This window comes from Lathyrus oleraceus, chromosome 4 (genome assembly GCF_024323335.1).
Source record: "Lathyrus oleraceus cultivar Zhongwan6 chromosome 4, CAAS_Psat_ZW6_1.0, whole genome shotgun sequence".
Classification (NCBI taxonomy): domain Eukaryota; kingdom Viridiplantae; phylum Streptophyta; class Magnoliopsida; order Fabales; family Fabaceae; genus Lathyrus; species Lathyrus oleraceus.
Window position 1 is genome coordinate 494,237,710 of NC_066582.1, and position 15,556 is coordinate 494,253,265.

A 15,556-nucleotide genomic window follows, 5' to 3' on the forward strand; every position below is an offset into this window, starting at 1 on the left:
TTATACAAGGTTGACACCTAATACTATTTCATATTATATTTATAACTTCTTGCTCCTAAATTTGTTTGAATCACTTGAAATCTCTGTTAATCAAGCTGTTACTCTGTTGAAGTGCTCTATGTGTCTTTTTTACATTTACAAATAAGTGCAAGCTTCATTATCTAGTTTTCTAGTGAATGATCAAATAATCTCTGTTAATCTAGTTTTATAACTACTGAGGAATATTCAGATTGTGTTTATAGTTCTTGAAGACAAATGTTCATCCTGTGTTGCTTCGATCTATCATCCTTTTGACAGTCCTCGATCATTTATCTCTTTTGTCATATAGCAAGGAAGAACTGCTGAAGTTGAAGTTGAGTTTGAAAGGCTTCTGGGTGTATCCGAAGCAAAGTTTGCAATATCACAGTTATCCAAGGTAGATAGAGGTGATGATACTGATACTGTGAAGTTCTCTGAATTGCTTCATTGTCATCATTCTAAAGGTATATAGTTTTTTATGTCTATCTCTAGGAAAGTCGCGTCATTGTGTGTTTATGTCATTGTTATTAGCTTGTCACTGGTTTCTTTAGGTATCCAAAAGTCATTTTTTATTCACGAGTTCGTTTTGCAGTTGTTTTTATTGGATCAACCCTATTTGCTTTACAACAGCTATCTGGTATAAATGCTGTGTTTTATTTCTCTTCAACTGTTTTTAAAAGTGCTGGAGTACCATCGGATGTTGCAAATGTGTGCATAGGATTTGCTAATTTGACAGGTACAGTTTCATTTTCATTCTAATAGCATTAAGTTGTTGTATTCTCAAATGCTAATTTTTTTTTCCTGTTTATCTCAGGATCTATCATTTCAACGGTTTTGATGGATAAACTTGGAAGGAAGGTTCTACTCTTTTGGAGTTTCTTTGGCATGGTAAATTATGCATAGATGTTCTATTATATCTTTTCTTAATAATCCAGTCGTAACATATCATCATATTAAAGGTGATTTTCACACACATCACAATATGGTACCCAGAAACAAGTTATCCTTTTGTAAGTCCTGACTTGGTGTTTATTATAAAATTTGAAAACAGTAGCAGCTAAACTATCTACAACTCCAAGACTTAATTGGATTTCCTCAAGATTAGGAGCAAAACAGTAGCAGCTAAACTATCTTCAGAATTATATCTAAATAATAATGAAGAAAAAACAAATTATATTATAATTACAATCAAAAGTAACGAAGAGGGGAAATATCGTTTGGCATGTGAACCAATGCAAGCACACAACATTACAAAACTGTGGGAAATTTCCTTTATTGTGTTATGATGCTTTAATTATCTTATCTTGTTATTGTATATAAAAAAGATTAACCTGGTCTTTAATCTGAATTTTAATATATTTATATATACACTGTATAGGCGATATCAATGATCATTCAAGCCACAGGAGCAAGTTCACTTTTACTAAACACGGGAGCTCTGTACCTATCTGTTGGTGGCATGCTAATGTAAGTATGCTGTAACTATGAATACAGATCTTGATTCTTGATAGATGCATCTGTAGTGAAAATTATGAGTTAAACAAAATTCATATTTCTAGAAATAGTGACATGACATTTTATTAGCCGGAGAGAAGTTGCTTTTATTAATGATTTAAGGTCACTAGTGGATGATGTTTTGAAAAGAGAACTATTGAGGATGTCTTGGATACAAAAAACAATAATAATCATTGATGTCACTTGGAACAGTCACGCGATTAAAAAAAACTTGGAACCATCACCTTTGGCTAGGGTTGTATGCAGTGCATGTTGGGCAGACATTGCCAGAAAATGAACATTGACGTTTTTTCTTCTTTCATGCAGGTTTGTCTTTACATTTGCTCTTGGAGCTGGTCCAGTTCCAGGTCTACTTCTAACAGAAATCTTTCCCAGTCGAATCAGAGCCAAAGCCATGGCATTCTGTATGTCTGTACATTGGGTAATTTTCTTCTGCTTGTTTGTAATTTATGCTTTGTTCTATTACAAATTAGTCGAAGTTACATCGTCTGCACACCGTTTAGTCTAACCAAGTTTGATAAATTATGTTATACTTTCCTGAATTTTACCATGGTTGAATTGAGAAAATGAAGACTTCTAAAGTTCATTGCAATTTTGTACAGGTCTGTAATTTCCTTGTTGGGTTACTGTTCTTGCGTTTACTGGAGAAACTTGGTCCACAACTGCTTTACTCAATGTTTGCTACATTCTGCATGATGGCAGTAATCTTTGTAAAAAGAAATGTGGTGGAAACCAAAGGGAAATCACTTCAAGAAATTGAGATAGCACTTCTTCCCCAAGACTAGAGCTTCTTACAAAAACCCATTCACTGCAGTAATTTTGCATAATTTGGGGGCTATCATAGTGTCGGCTATGAGCATATTATGAACAAATGTTAACAATGATTGTTCAATCCATTTCCGAAAAATGCAGCAATTTCATAAGTTTTAAGATATATTGTTTTATTTTTTTGTTCATAAGTAAACTAAAAGTTTAAAGACTAGTATAAAATTGTGCTATTTAAATCCTAGATAAAATCCACTTGTGTTGGGTTTATTTTGGAATGAGCTCAATTATTTTTAAAACCGAATAAACCGCATTATGAAACCGAACCGAACAAAACCGAAACCGAAAATAACCGAATTGCAAACCGGTCGGTTTTGGTTATGTTTTTTCCAACCGATGGTTAGGTCGGATTGGGAATTTGGGCCCGAAAACCGATCCAACCCAACCGATGTCCACCCCTAAGGAGGAGGATAGTACTCTTTATAGTGACCTGTGATGACGAGAGGATTAGATATGTGGGTTTAATAACACAACGTTTCAGAAGTATAAAATTTCAAGCCATATATATATATATATATATATATATATATATATAAAAGAAAAACTTCTTTGAATTAAAAATAAGTATCAGGGGTAATCACCCTTATACAATCAAGAAGTCAAAAAGAAAAAGAAAAATACCTACATCCAATACAATCCAGAAATAATATACGATCGATGGAAATAAAAGATATTTATCCCTCTTCTATGAAAGGTAATAACCACTCCTAATATAAAGCCTTCATAAAATCCAACACTTACAACTAAGAAATAATACCGCCTTTAAAAATGATCGAATTCCAACAAGATCAAATAAATCAACAAAAAACAAGACCAAAACACCAAAAAGAAAAAGAAGAATTAAGATTAATAAATCTCTCTAATAACGAATCACCTAAAACCAAAGGATCAACCCAATCCATAAGATGTTGGGAAAAAAAACTGCAAAACAAATGCTCTAAATCTTCATCTATCAAAAAGCATAAAGAACAAACTCACCTTATGAGCTGCTACAATAATGTCCATTTTTGTTAATTTTATTTTAGTAGGCAACTTATTGATAATCAACCGCCAACCAAAAATAAGAATTTTATTTTAAAAAAATTGTCTTCTTAATTGATCGAGCCCTTGATTTAATATATATTAGTACTCCGTAACAATTCATAAGAAAAACTAATATTTTACATTTATTAAAAAAAATTGTGTTTTTTTTAAGTATAATGTAAAATTATGATTTTGATTTTTGTTGGGAAAGACAACTCTTAACTCATCTAGAGGTGGGGTCGTCTTAATTTTTTGAAGTTCTCGTGTTGATTTATCATGGTTTAATTATAGAAAAATAAATTAAGATTCTATTTTATCATGATTTAACCATGAGGAAACAAGAACGAGAGCTAATTTTTTATATGGGCACATGAAATACAAGTTCAAGGTATCAGTTTGATAGTCTTTGTTAACATTGAATGATAATGTGCCATTTAACATTGCTAGTAGAGCTTTCAATCGACATGCTTAGAGTGAAACACATAAAAACAATGGAAGAATCTTGATTAAAGGTAGAAAATATGAGATTGTATAGCAAGAATTGGTAGAATATAGTCCATAAAAACTGGATCACATATGGATGATACCATGTTAGAGTTGTAATTAAACATGGCAAAAATATGAAAGACACCCTATGATAGGGATAAGGAAGCTATATCACACTTTGTTATTACACACAATTTGAACTTTACAATTGATAAGATCTATCTTATATAAGAAGCAAGCTAAGTTACTGAACATAAATATATCAACTTAGTTGAAAAGTTGTTAGGGCAGTTACAAACTAAAACAAATAATAGACTTCTCAATAATCTCGTCATCACATTCAAAACAATGCTTATGTGAAATTGGTGATATCTCAACACATAAAGTGTTGAGTGACCTTCTATTGATTTTATTTTCTTTGATTCTATTTATAAAAGAAAGTTAACTTTTTAGATTTATTGAATAATTAATGTATCTAATTCATGATATATTGATTATTAAAAAATAAAAAATAAAAAATAAAAAATATATATATATAATATATATATATATATATATATATATATATATATATATGATCGAAAATAGTACAACATATGGATACAAATTCCTAAGAAAATAACAAAAATTAACTATATATATAATTTTTTTTTATTGAGTAATTCACTGTATTTATTCATTTGATATCATTGTGTTTTTTTTATTAATACTTTTATTTTTTTATTTCTCATCATTATTTATTTATTATTTTGCATTTTTCATTCTAGTTAGTTATAAATATATTTTATACATTTATTAAAATAACTAAATTGATATTTTTATTTGAGGCAAAATTGAATGCATATAAAAATAAAATAAAAACATGAACGATTTGAAAGTTATATATTTTATTATTATTGGAATAAAATATGAATAAGCTGTATAAATATAATAGTATAATATTTTAAAGACCACTTTTAGAAGTGTATGAAAGCCGATGTAAATTTTTTGAGTTTCACCGATATAGATGTTCTTATATGCGGCAAATTCATCTGTTTGAACAAAACGTGGGTTTTTATGTTTTGTTCAACAAGCAAATGATGTTTTAGGCTCTTCTAGATTCCAATCAACTCTACATTAAAAAAAGGTTTTAAATTTTGATAAGAACCTAACCGTTCCTTCAATTCCAACAAATAAATAGTATGTGGTGAGTTGAATGTTATACACCACAAGGTCAATATATAATATATTAAGTCTTCGTAATTTTATACGATACCACTTTTTCTTTCATTAACTAACCCAATCAATTTTTTTTATATAACATAATCCAATTAACAAGTTTAGAGCTTAATCATGGTGAATTATACACGATTTATTTTTATATATAACGACAGCAATCAACTTTATTTCATTAAATAGAGTCGGCAATAGAAATGTTTCAAGTATGTAAATTAATCATAAATTAGCATTGACAAAAAAAATTAGAGGTAGTATATAATCATATTTTAACAATGACAAAGATTTATGAGATTCTATTTATGTACAGTTTAATTGGACAAATTTTTAGACCATATGCGGTAACCCGCCTTACATATTCTCAAAATCGGTTGTGATCGGCTACATGAATCAACTTCCATCATAATGTTCTATCAAAGACCGTACTTTTATCTAAATTGATAAGCTCGAAATCTTTCTTAATAATAGTTTTCCTAGATTTTTCTATTTCTCTAACTATTTGACCTCACTCAATATGATTTACTCACCTTACCACACAATTTACAGATTTTCTCTCCGCATGCCCAAATCACCAAAGTCTATTCCACACCATTTTTCTATTATAGGTATAACCAAAACATTATCTCTAATATTGTCATTTCTAACCATATCATGTTTAGTCTTACCACGCATTCAAAGCAACATCATCATCTCTATTATGCTTACTTTATTCTCGTGTTGATTCTTAAGCGCCAAACATTTTGTCTCATACACAATCGCGGGTATTACCGCAGTCCGATAAAACTTTCGCTTCAACTTGAGTCATCACTACTACAAATAATACATTTTATGACAAAGTTTTCACCTCACCCAACAAAAAAACAAGGTACCATACCAAGGCGCGTCGTGTTTTATTTTTATTTTTTTAAAATAAATACCGCATATTTCCTCGATTTCTAAATATAACTGATGGAAAAAATAATTTAGGAGATGCTTCAAATCTCAGCAAATACAGTTTATGTTTTTATTTCTTTAAAAGTGGTGTCTTTCTTTTTATTTAATTTTTAATTTTTAAATTAATGATTTATTCATTCGGTTATCTTTAATAACTGATCGATTAGATAATCAGATTTTACTATAAAAGTAATCATTAATCATATTTTACCATAAACCTAACTTATTTGTAGTCGCTCCAAATTTGTACATGTTATACTTTGGGATGGACTGCAAGACATAAAAAATCTTCAATATGTTCTTCTATCTTTAACAAAACATTTTTTATGCTCTTGTAATTCATCCCAACATAACGGTTTTGATGTTGTTATTGTATTTTTGGAATAATTTTCCTATGTTGTCAATAAAAGAAAACACTCCATAATTTATTTTTTCCTCGGTTAACAACATTGAGAAATTTATTCCTAAACATGTTATAAATTGTAAGCACATATATCTTGTTCTCTTTCTGTGAAAGCATTTGCCATAAAAACATTTTCTCAAGATAATGAAATATTCGAACAGGTCTCGAGAATGGATTGGAAGTGCAGAAAAAAATTCACATGGTTGGAGCAGATAAATTATCAGAAATTGGATGCATGCAATTCATTGAACTTGAAAAGAATGTGCACAACGGGTATACAACAAAATCTAGATAGCAACAACGATTTGTTGTTCTCCATGAATAACTTGAAAATATTTCTTGTACTCCAATAATCCATTGTCAAAATTTGGATTTATTTAAACAATTTATTTTATGCAAAATACTCTTTTTGTCCTTAACTATGCCTCGGGGTCCATTTTGGTCCTTCAATTTTAAAAGAGGCCAAGTTGATCCTTAATTGTTCAAATAGTATCACATAAGTCCTTTTCGTCCATTTGCCTCAAATGACGTTTGCTTATGTATGTGTGGCAGCTAACGTGCTTTGAAGCGTCATCATCTTCGTTCCATCTTGAGGTTTCTTCGTCTTCCTCCCTTTCCTGTTAGGCTTTTACTTAAATCAATTTAGGGTTCCTCATTTGGTAAAGGTCTACACTGAAATTGGTCGTGGAAATTGAAGTAACCATCAAGAATAAATTTTGGGTGTTGTTCAAACCAATCTAATCAGAAGAGCTCTAGAAGTTTTGATTCTAATGTATACACAGGCTCCAATATCCGATGGAAAGTCATATGTCATTGTAGAGACATGGTTGTTCTTTGCAGGGCCTCAATTATTATGAACTTTGGAAGACAATTTTGGGGATATCGACATTTTAAGGTAAGAACGAATTTGGACATTTTCTTCTTCGCTATGTGTTTTGATATAGACCTTTTTCAATTTACAATGGGTTTTACGCAAGTTGGTTGTGGATTTTTTTATTGGTTCTTTATGGATGTGGTAAATGAGAAAGACCAATTTATGAAGAAGTAAAAGAGTAGGTTGGAGAAGTTAGCAAACGAACTTGATGCAAGAAAAATTGAGGTAGAGAATCTTAGGGCTACAAATGAGGGACTGAAGCTACAGTTGAGGGAAGTATAAATTCAAATGAAGAAGATGGTGAAATGGGAAAATTTGGAAGAGCATGTTTTGTATTGTTTTATATCTGTTGGTATTTAGTTTAAATGGCATAATATTTGTATCAATTAATGTTTCCAACTTGTATCAGTTAATGTTAGAACATCATTTTTTAATATTATCAATTGACATCAATTAATGTGTGTCTAGTTTAAATCAACTTATCAATTGTGCATCAGTTAATTGTGTAGCAGTTAATGTGTGTTGGTTTACATCAGTTTATCAATTAACACATAATTGTCTGGTTTACATCAGTTGAGATATAAAAACCAACACATTTTGTGGTTTAAACCAAAATGAATTATACAAAAATAGATAAAATAAGGCATGATTGATTTATACCAAAACACATTAGTAATATATCGTGTATACCACTAATATTCTGCATTACAAGATAGATACGAAATACACTGCATAGGTCCAAAAACACATTACATATCCCAAACACGTTGCATGAGGACACATGTTCAAACTTAAACTAACTTATAGATTAATATAAGTTCAACATACAACATGACAAACAATTCTAAGTTAAACTATATTTTCTTATTTGGTGTGGTTCTCTTTGTTGGTGTAGTCCTTTTTGTTGTTAGCCCAATTGCAGTCTTGGTTGCAACCATTCTAGTTATAGATCTTGATGGTACAAATGGTGTTGATGGTCTTCTAACTAGTAGCTTATTTTCCCTTTCATGAGTTGATTGTTGAGATGTTTCAATAGATGTTTGAGATGCCCTCTTAACTTGTAGCTTTTTTCCCTTCCATGAGTTGATTGTTGATTAGCTAGTTGTCGAGTAACTGTTTGAGTAGCTGATTGTTGAGTAGTTGACTGAGTAGTTGGATACTTTATTCTAACCCACATATTTGAGCCATTTACAAGATAAATAACGTGTTTGTAGACTTCCATGTATCTTGATTTCCTGTAATACTCATGGATATAGTCATCAACCTTATGGTTTCTACTCTTTATAGCTGAAAGTGCATGAACACAAGGTAGGCCTGTGAGTTCCCATCTTCTAGGGGAACATTGATGTTCCTTCAAATTGATTGCAAACTTATCTTCTGGATTTTCAAGGTGCCTCACTTTAAAGACGTGCTCATATGACATCCTAAAACAAAAAATTTAAGTCAACACATGATAAAACTTGTATGACAGACACAGTGTTTAAAGTGTATAACTACCTGATAAGCCACAAGTTTGTGTATGTGCTTGTTTTTTCAAATTTCCTACTAATATTGGGTAACACCTCAACATCTTTTGTGTGTTTTCCTTTATATCCTTAATCTTCATCCTTGGATTGTTTTTCAAAGAATTTTAAATCCTTATGCACGCCATTTAGTGATCATCATCTTCATATTATACTCTCTAATGTAACTATGAATGTCAACTACCTTTCTTAGTTGCCAATAATCGTCATTAGGCAACTTAGCATAATATGTTTCCCACTCACATCCTTATTTACACCTAACCATCACCCTTATCTTGTCATTTTTAGTGAACTTCAAGTTTCTTCCATATTGGACTGCATATGAGGTTATTGTTTCATTAAAATCACCTTTGGTACTAGAATACATTCTCACCTACCATTTGTAATTGGGCATGTCTTTTTATAACTTAAACATGGGGTACTTATTTCTCTTAACTCCACTATTATCATCACTCTCACATCCACTTTCTAGATCTTCACTTTCATTATCACTCCCTTTAAATTCTTCCTTGTTTTCTTCCCACTTTTCTTTACCTTTTTTGTTGTTCCCCTCTTGATCATCTTCATTTATATAGTCAATTAGATTATCCATTTCATCTTTATTGACCAATTTATCATCATACTTATCATATTCATCATCAAAGGATACCTCCATTGCACTATCATAATTGAAGCTCTCATCCTCAGTGTCATCAGAACTAACAACATCATGCACCTCACCACCCGCATGCCCACTATCATGATTTGCCTCAATTTTCCTTGCCTCGGTTTCCTTCACCTGAGTTTCATTCAAATCAATTTCTATTACCTTAGTATCCTTCATCTCAGTTTCCATCAACTCCCCATTAATTACTTCTTCATACATTTCAATAAGCATTTATTCACTCTCATCTACAATGTCATTGTGATTTACTTTTATCTCATCAAGGGGACCATCATAATACTCAAGTTGAGATAATGTGTGTTGAATATAGATATCAACATTGAGATGCACCCTATATAGATCAGCAATATTTAAGGCACTTTATCATCAACCAACACATTCATCCCAAATCTGGGATCCCTGTAATATATTTAATTGACACTATAATCTAACCTATTGAAGCAACCTAACAACTCAAAATAACTCCACTTATCGACCTCTATTTTCAAATCATCCACTTCTATTTCTTCGTACACACTAAATTCCTCATCAACGAATTCACCAATGTGATAGATTTTTAGATGTAAATATTCATTCATTTCAAACTATGCCCTAAAAATAAAAGTACAGAAACAGATGGATTTCAGAAGAACTCCATAAACCCCAAAACTATAACATTTAAAAATTGCATAAAAATCACGTCAAACATACCTCTAGTCAAGAATCGTGTCTTTGAGTTCACCTTCAAGCAATGATTTTACCTCCAATCGCAACTGATGCACTCGTCAATGGCTCTGCTAGGGTTCCTTCAAAATTGCTCTGCATGTTTTTTTTTGGAGAAAAAAATCATTCATTTTCTTTTTTAAGGTTGCCTACCTTCCACATCAGTGATACATTCCAGATAAGCTACATGTGTGTGACAGTTGTACACTTAAATTGACTTTGACTAACGGGGCAAATAAAAAGGACGAATATGGTACTATTTGAACAATTAAAGGATCAACTTGGTCTCTTTTGAAATTGAGGGACCAAAATGGAACTTGAGGTAAAGTTAAAGGACCAAAAAGAGTATTTTGCCTTTATTTTAATATTTTGTGCAAACAATAAAATTTTAAAAACATAGCTTACTTCCCTCGATTTTTTACAGAATCCGAGAGGTATGTGGCGCTTGGGATTAAACATATTTTATTGTGTTTTTTATTTTAAAAGAAACACATTTTTCCTCAGTTTTAAGTAATAACTGAGGGAAAGTATAAATGAGTTTATTGAGTTTCCTCATTGTCCTTAAACAAATCCTTATCGTTCATTTAATGAGTATCAACACTCAAGACATTGTCATTAGTGATCCGTGTGAAACCTAAAAGACATTATAAAAGCATTATGAATATTAAAAATGATAATGAAACATTTGACATGAAAAATTTGAAACTTAAATAAGCTTGACAAAGTTTTCTATGATGGATTGCAAGAATAAAAAATTATCTAAGTTCAAGATATGTGTTCTTAAAAAATCTTATAACTGATTTATTTATTTTTATATCAAAAATAAATTAAGATAAAAGTCATAGAGAATATAATGCATCCAACATTTGATATTCCCCAAGATTCAATGAAACGATAATCTAGCATTTGTTCATCCCAAAAATATACAACATTTGTTCTTCAACGACAACGATTTAATCGGATTCAAAGTTTGTTATATATTTTTACTTTAATATTATGTATAAACAATGTAATATTATATGTAAATAATGTAGTTTGTAAATAAATTAATTTATTAATATCATGTGTAAACAATGTAATGAGTATTTTAAAAAAATATTTTTCCCTCGGTTTTGGCCATAAACCGAGTGCTAGTTTTGAAAATATAAAAAAATTATTGTTAGGCATCGAACCAACAACAATTTCAACTATCCCATCGATTATTTTAAAATTGATGGGTATAATGGAGATTTTTCATGACACTCTTCGTTACCTCGCGTATGTAACCGAGGTTAAATCAACTTCACGTCTGAAGTTAAATGTGTTTTTTGTAGCGGTGAATACCTTTTTCGTCATATAAAATTCTTGAAGACGTCTTTCATTTCAATCATCCATCTTAAATCTGATGGTTTACATTCTCTTCTATTTCTTCATCATTTTGTATTACAAATCTAAGATAATTAAAGTGCATAACTTAGCCAATAATATGACCTTCAACTCTTACCTCTAAATTAGAAACATTTTTTATTTTGCTAAACTTACATTCCAATATAATAAATTTTAGATTTAAACGTTATGTGTGTTTATATTAAAATATTTACATTATTAGCACATCACAATTATTTTAGGCTTAAATACACTTTTGATCGTCCTAATTTGCGTGTTTTAAATAATTTGTCCCCCTATTATAAAACATGCGACTTTAGTCTCTTAATTTTGATGATCTTTGAATTTTTATGGTCTCTCTCCATTTTTGTAGACATGATATTGATAATTGGATAAAAAAATATTTTTTAATTAGGTGGCAAGAAAGCATGAGATAATTATTAGTTAATATATTTTTATTTGAATTAAAATTTAATAAGTTGAATTAATATATTTCTACAGTAAATAATTAAAAAACTTTTAAAATTAGAGTTTTTGGGCTTAAGCACATAATATAAATATTAGATTTTAATGCATGTTTGACATCATGATAAATAAGAAAAATGAAAGAGTTATTATGATTTATAATTACCATCATTATCAACCATTACCAAAGCATTGCTCTTATAGCAACCGACAGAATCGCATATGCAGCAATAGATTTCAATATATCAATTGTAAAACAAAATCATGTTGAAGGTCATTTGATAAAGTGAATTCAATAACTAACTCCAAGCAAACAATGGTTGGAAGGCACAATACATCAACAAAATTCAGAATACGGATCCAAAATCTAATGAAACTTTAAACTTCAATTTTCCACCCCACAAGATAAAATCTAAAATCAATTAACCAAATGCATAATAAATCAATACACAATAAATCAAGAACAAGAAAAAACACACACAAAAAATTAAAATATAAAATAATCTTTTTTCTAAAAAATTGTCAAAACTACATCAAGAGAATATCAGATTCTCGTATTAAACAAAATATATTTCAAATTTTTATGGTCTCTCCACTTTTGCATACATGATACCTTTTATAAGATACCACTATCATCGTTTAACATCCAACACTACTAACAATACATTGAAAACATTGCAAGTCCTAAGTGTTTATAAAATTAATAAACACAAATTAAATGTAATATGTATATTAGATCTTGATTGTAAATGATTGATGGTAAAGAAATGAGTTTAAATTCAAAGACTTTAATTTAAAAATTTCTAAAAATATATTAATTTAATTCTTAAATATTAATTCATTTAAAAATATATTAATTAATAATTATCTTAATCATCTCTGTCACTTAATTAAAAAATACTTTTTTATTTCAATCATCAATGTTACGTTTGCAAAAGTGGATGAAACCACAAAAATCTAAAGATCATCAAAATTAAATTATCAAAATTATAGATTTTATAATAGGAGAATCAACTATTTAAATACTTTTACGATACTATTCTATTAACATAATTTTAAAAATATTTATAATAAAAGTTATATTTGATAGTTATGTTATGATCAGTGACATAGTTATGTTTTGATTGACCGACAGTAGTATAAAAATTCATATTCATGAATACTCGTGTCAAACCATATTCTTAAAACTCATATAAATACTAAGTTATTTAAAAATCTTTTGGTGTAATTAATTGGATACGATAGTCAAACGAGAAGCGTGTTTGTTTTTGAGGAAGGCAAATTACGTAATCCTATTATTAGGTTTCAAGTCGTAGGTTTGACCAAATGGATCACAACTCAACTACTCTTATTTTTTATAAACCGACCAATAGAACCTCCCCTTTCAAACCATAATTCATAGTACCAATCACAAGTGAGTTTGATCCTAACCGTTGAACAAATATTCCATTGTCGAAAACTAAATTATAATAGTAACAAATTGTTTTTATGCCGAAAGATAATTAAATTTAAAAAAGAACAATAAATATATTTATAAAATTATTATGATCATATATTAAAAGATAAATAAATTTTTGAAAAAGTATTATAATTAGAAAAATCGGCTTCTCGATAGTATTTTCCTATAATTAAATAAAAAATAAATTGGTGTAGGTTTTTGTGATGATACATGTTGTTCTGGTGCGGTTGTGTCAGATGGATTTGTAAGGTTATCACTTCAACGCATAAGTCAGCCTTTAAATAAAGAAGATAGAGTTAGTTATGTATTTAGAATCATATTTTTTATGCTCAAATCATGGAATTTATGTAGTGGGCAAAATTGAGTCTCCCTCGCCTTGGGTTTGGGACCGACCCATAACATTCGCCCTTAAGCCTTGCTATATTGTATGGTGCATGCGAAGCTTTCAAGGAGTCGGGTTGTGCTCACCTAGTCGTGATCCCATATTGAAAAGTGGATGAGGTTATGAGATAACTTCATTTAATGTCCATCTCATCACTGAGACGATTCGCAGGCTACTTCACATGTGGCCCCTGGTATCTAGGTTAGGATGTGGCGTTCTTACCTAGTGCACTCAAGTGTTATTACTTTTTTGATATATCATTTAAACCATTGAATTTTTTACCTTCCATCAACTTTTATTCTATATCGTTGATTATTTTACACCTTTTATTATATAAGGGTTGCTTTGGCATTTCAAACTTTATGTTCCCTTCCATACTTGACCTTAGCGTTCTTGTGACCTCTTTATTTTCCGTCTTCAACACTTTAGTGATCCTTATTTTGAGCTATTTTCTATTCTTGTTAGGAGTTTCATCTTGTCGAGCTTTCCTTGCATTAACTAGTCTCATTCGCTTCATCTTCTTGCTGAGGCACCATCTTCTAACCTTTTCCTTTTTCTTTTTCTTTTATCTCTTTTATCATTTGCCATGGCTAACATAGGAGATGCACATGAGAACATAATGAAGTCGATGGGGGGCAATTCTCTAGTATAAGCCATTTATCAAAATCATGTGCTTCCATATAATAAACCTCTAGAAATAAATGGTCATAACTCCAATTTTGTTGTTTTAATTGATATTGCTAGGTCTTGATGAGCTTCCGTTGAAAGCGGAGAAGATCTTCTGATCTCTTCTAAAGTGGATGGAGAGGGGAACTTTCATAATCTAGCTTATATGGAAGTGGTTGCTCGCCTTGCCTCCTCCCTTCAAGCCTATAACAAATTGGGCGTGGTCACTACGGCATGAGCGAAGAACCTTGTACTTCGTCGAATGTTTTAGGGCGGCGTGTAATCATGACCCTACCAATGTAGAAGTTAGGGACCATCTTACCTTTAGGAATAACAATCTAATTTCTGACTGACTTTATCTTTTACGTGACAACTAGGACGAAATGGTGTGACATTGACATGTAAATTTGGTGTTGCCACCATCTTACCTTTAGCGAACATTGTTTCTATTTTAAACTTGAGGAAGCTCAAATAGAAGTGGGTCATTCTTTGAATTAGTATGTTTCATACATTAACGATAACAAAAGAATTGGAAGTCCTTTCGATAAGTGCTTTGTCCCATACTATGAGTTTGTTTTCACTAGGTTGACACTCAGGTTGTCCTTTCGTGGGTTTGAAGATGAGTTGCTGAATCATCTTCCAAGGTGTTCCAATATTTATGCAAGTATTGGGAGATGGTGTCGTCCCTCAATCTTTTCTTCAACTTATTATTTGTATCCCATACTTCAAGGAAACTTTCTTATAGGAAAAGAACTCTTTCTTTCTACCAATCAACATAGAAGTTTGGCATTTATATGGACAACTAGAAGGGTTTGAAGGTACAGAGAGAAAGGTATAAAAATGGCTTCTCTATTCATTTGACAAACTGTGTTTATATACACGGTGGTAGTACATATGAGATCCTAGAATTATGCTAGGACTAATTACAATAATGAACATATATGGAAGGAATTGGTCATGACAGCTATACACATGTTGTGACAGAATCATAGAAAATAAAGTCATGATACTAGAATATGGAAACTGTATAATGACAGT

The 15,556-nt window shown here is 30.5% G+C and overlaps 1 protein-coding gene across 1 annotated transcript; it reads left to right on the forward strand.

Moving 5' to 3' along the window:
* Positions 1-438: 438 nt before the first annotated feature.
* LOC127076681 (probable plastidic glucose transporter 2) lies at positions 439-2,465 on the forward strand. The gene is made up of 6 exons (XM_051018395.1): positions 439-482; positions 611-754; positions 833-906; positions 1,397-1,485; positions 1,840-1,954; positions 2,136-2,465. The coding sequence occupies exons 3-6, from the start codon at positions 856-858 to the stop codon at positions 2,316-2,318; spliced, it is 438 nt and encodes a 145-aa protein (XP_050874352.1). The 5' UTR covers positions 439-482; positions 611-754; positions 833-855; the 3' UTR covers positions 2,319-2,465.
* The last annotated feature ends 13,091 nt before the right edge of the window (positions 2,466-15,556 follow it).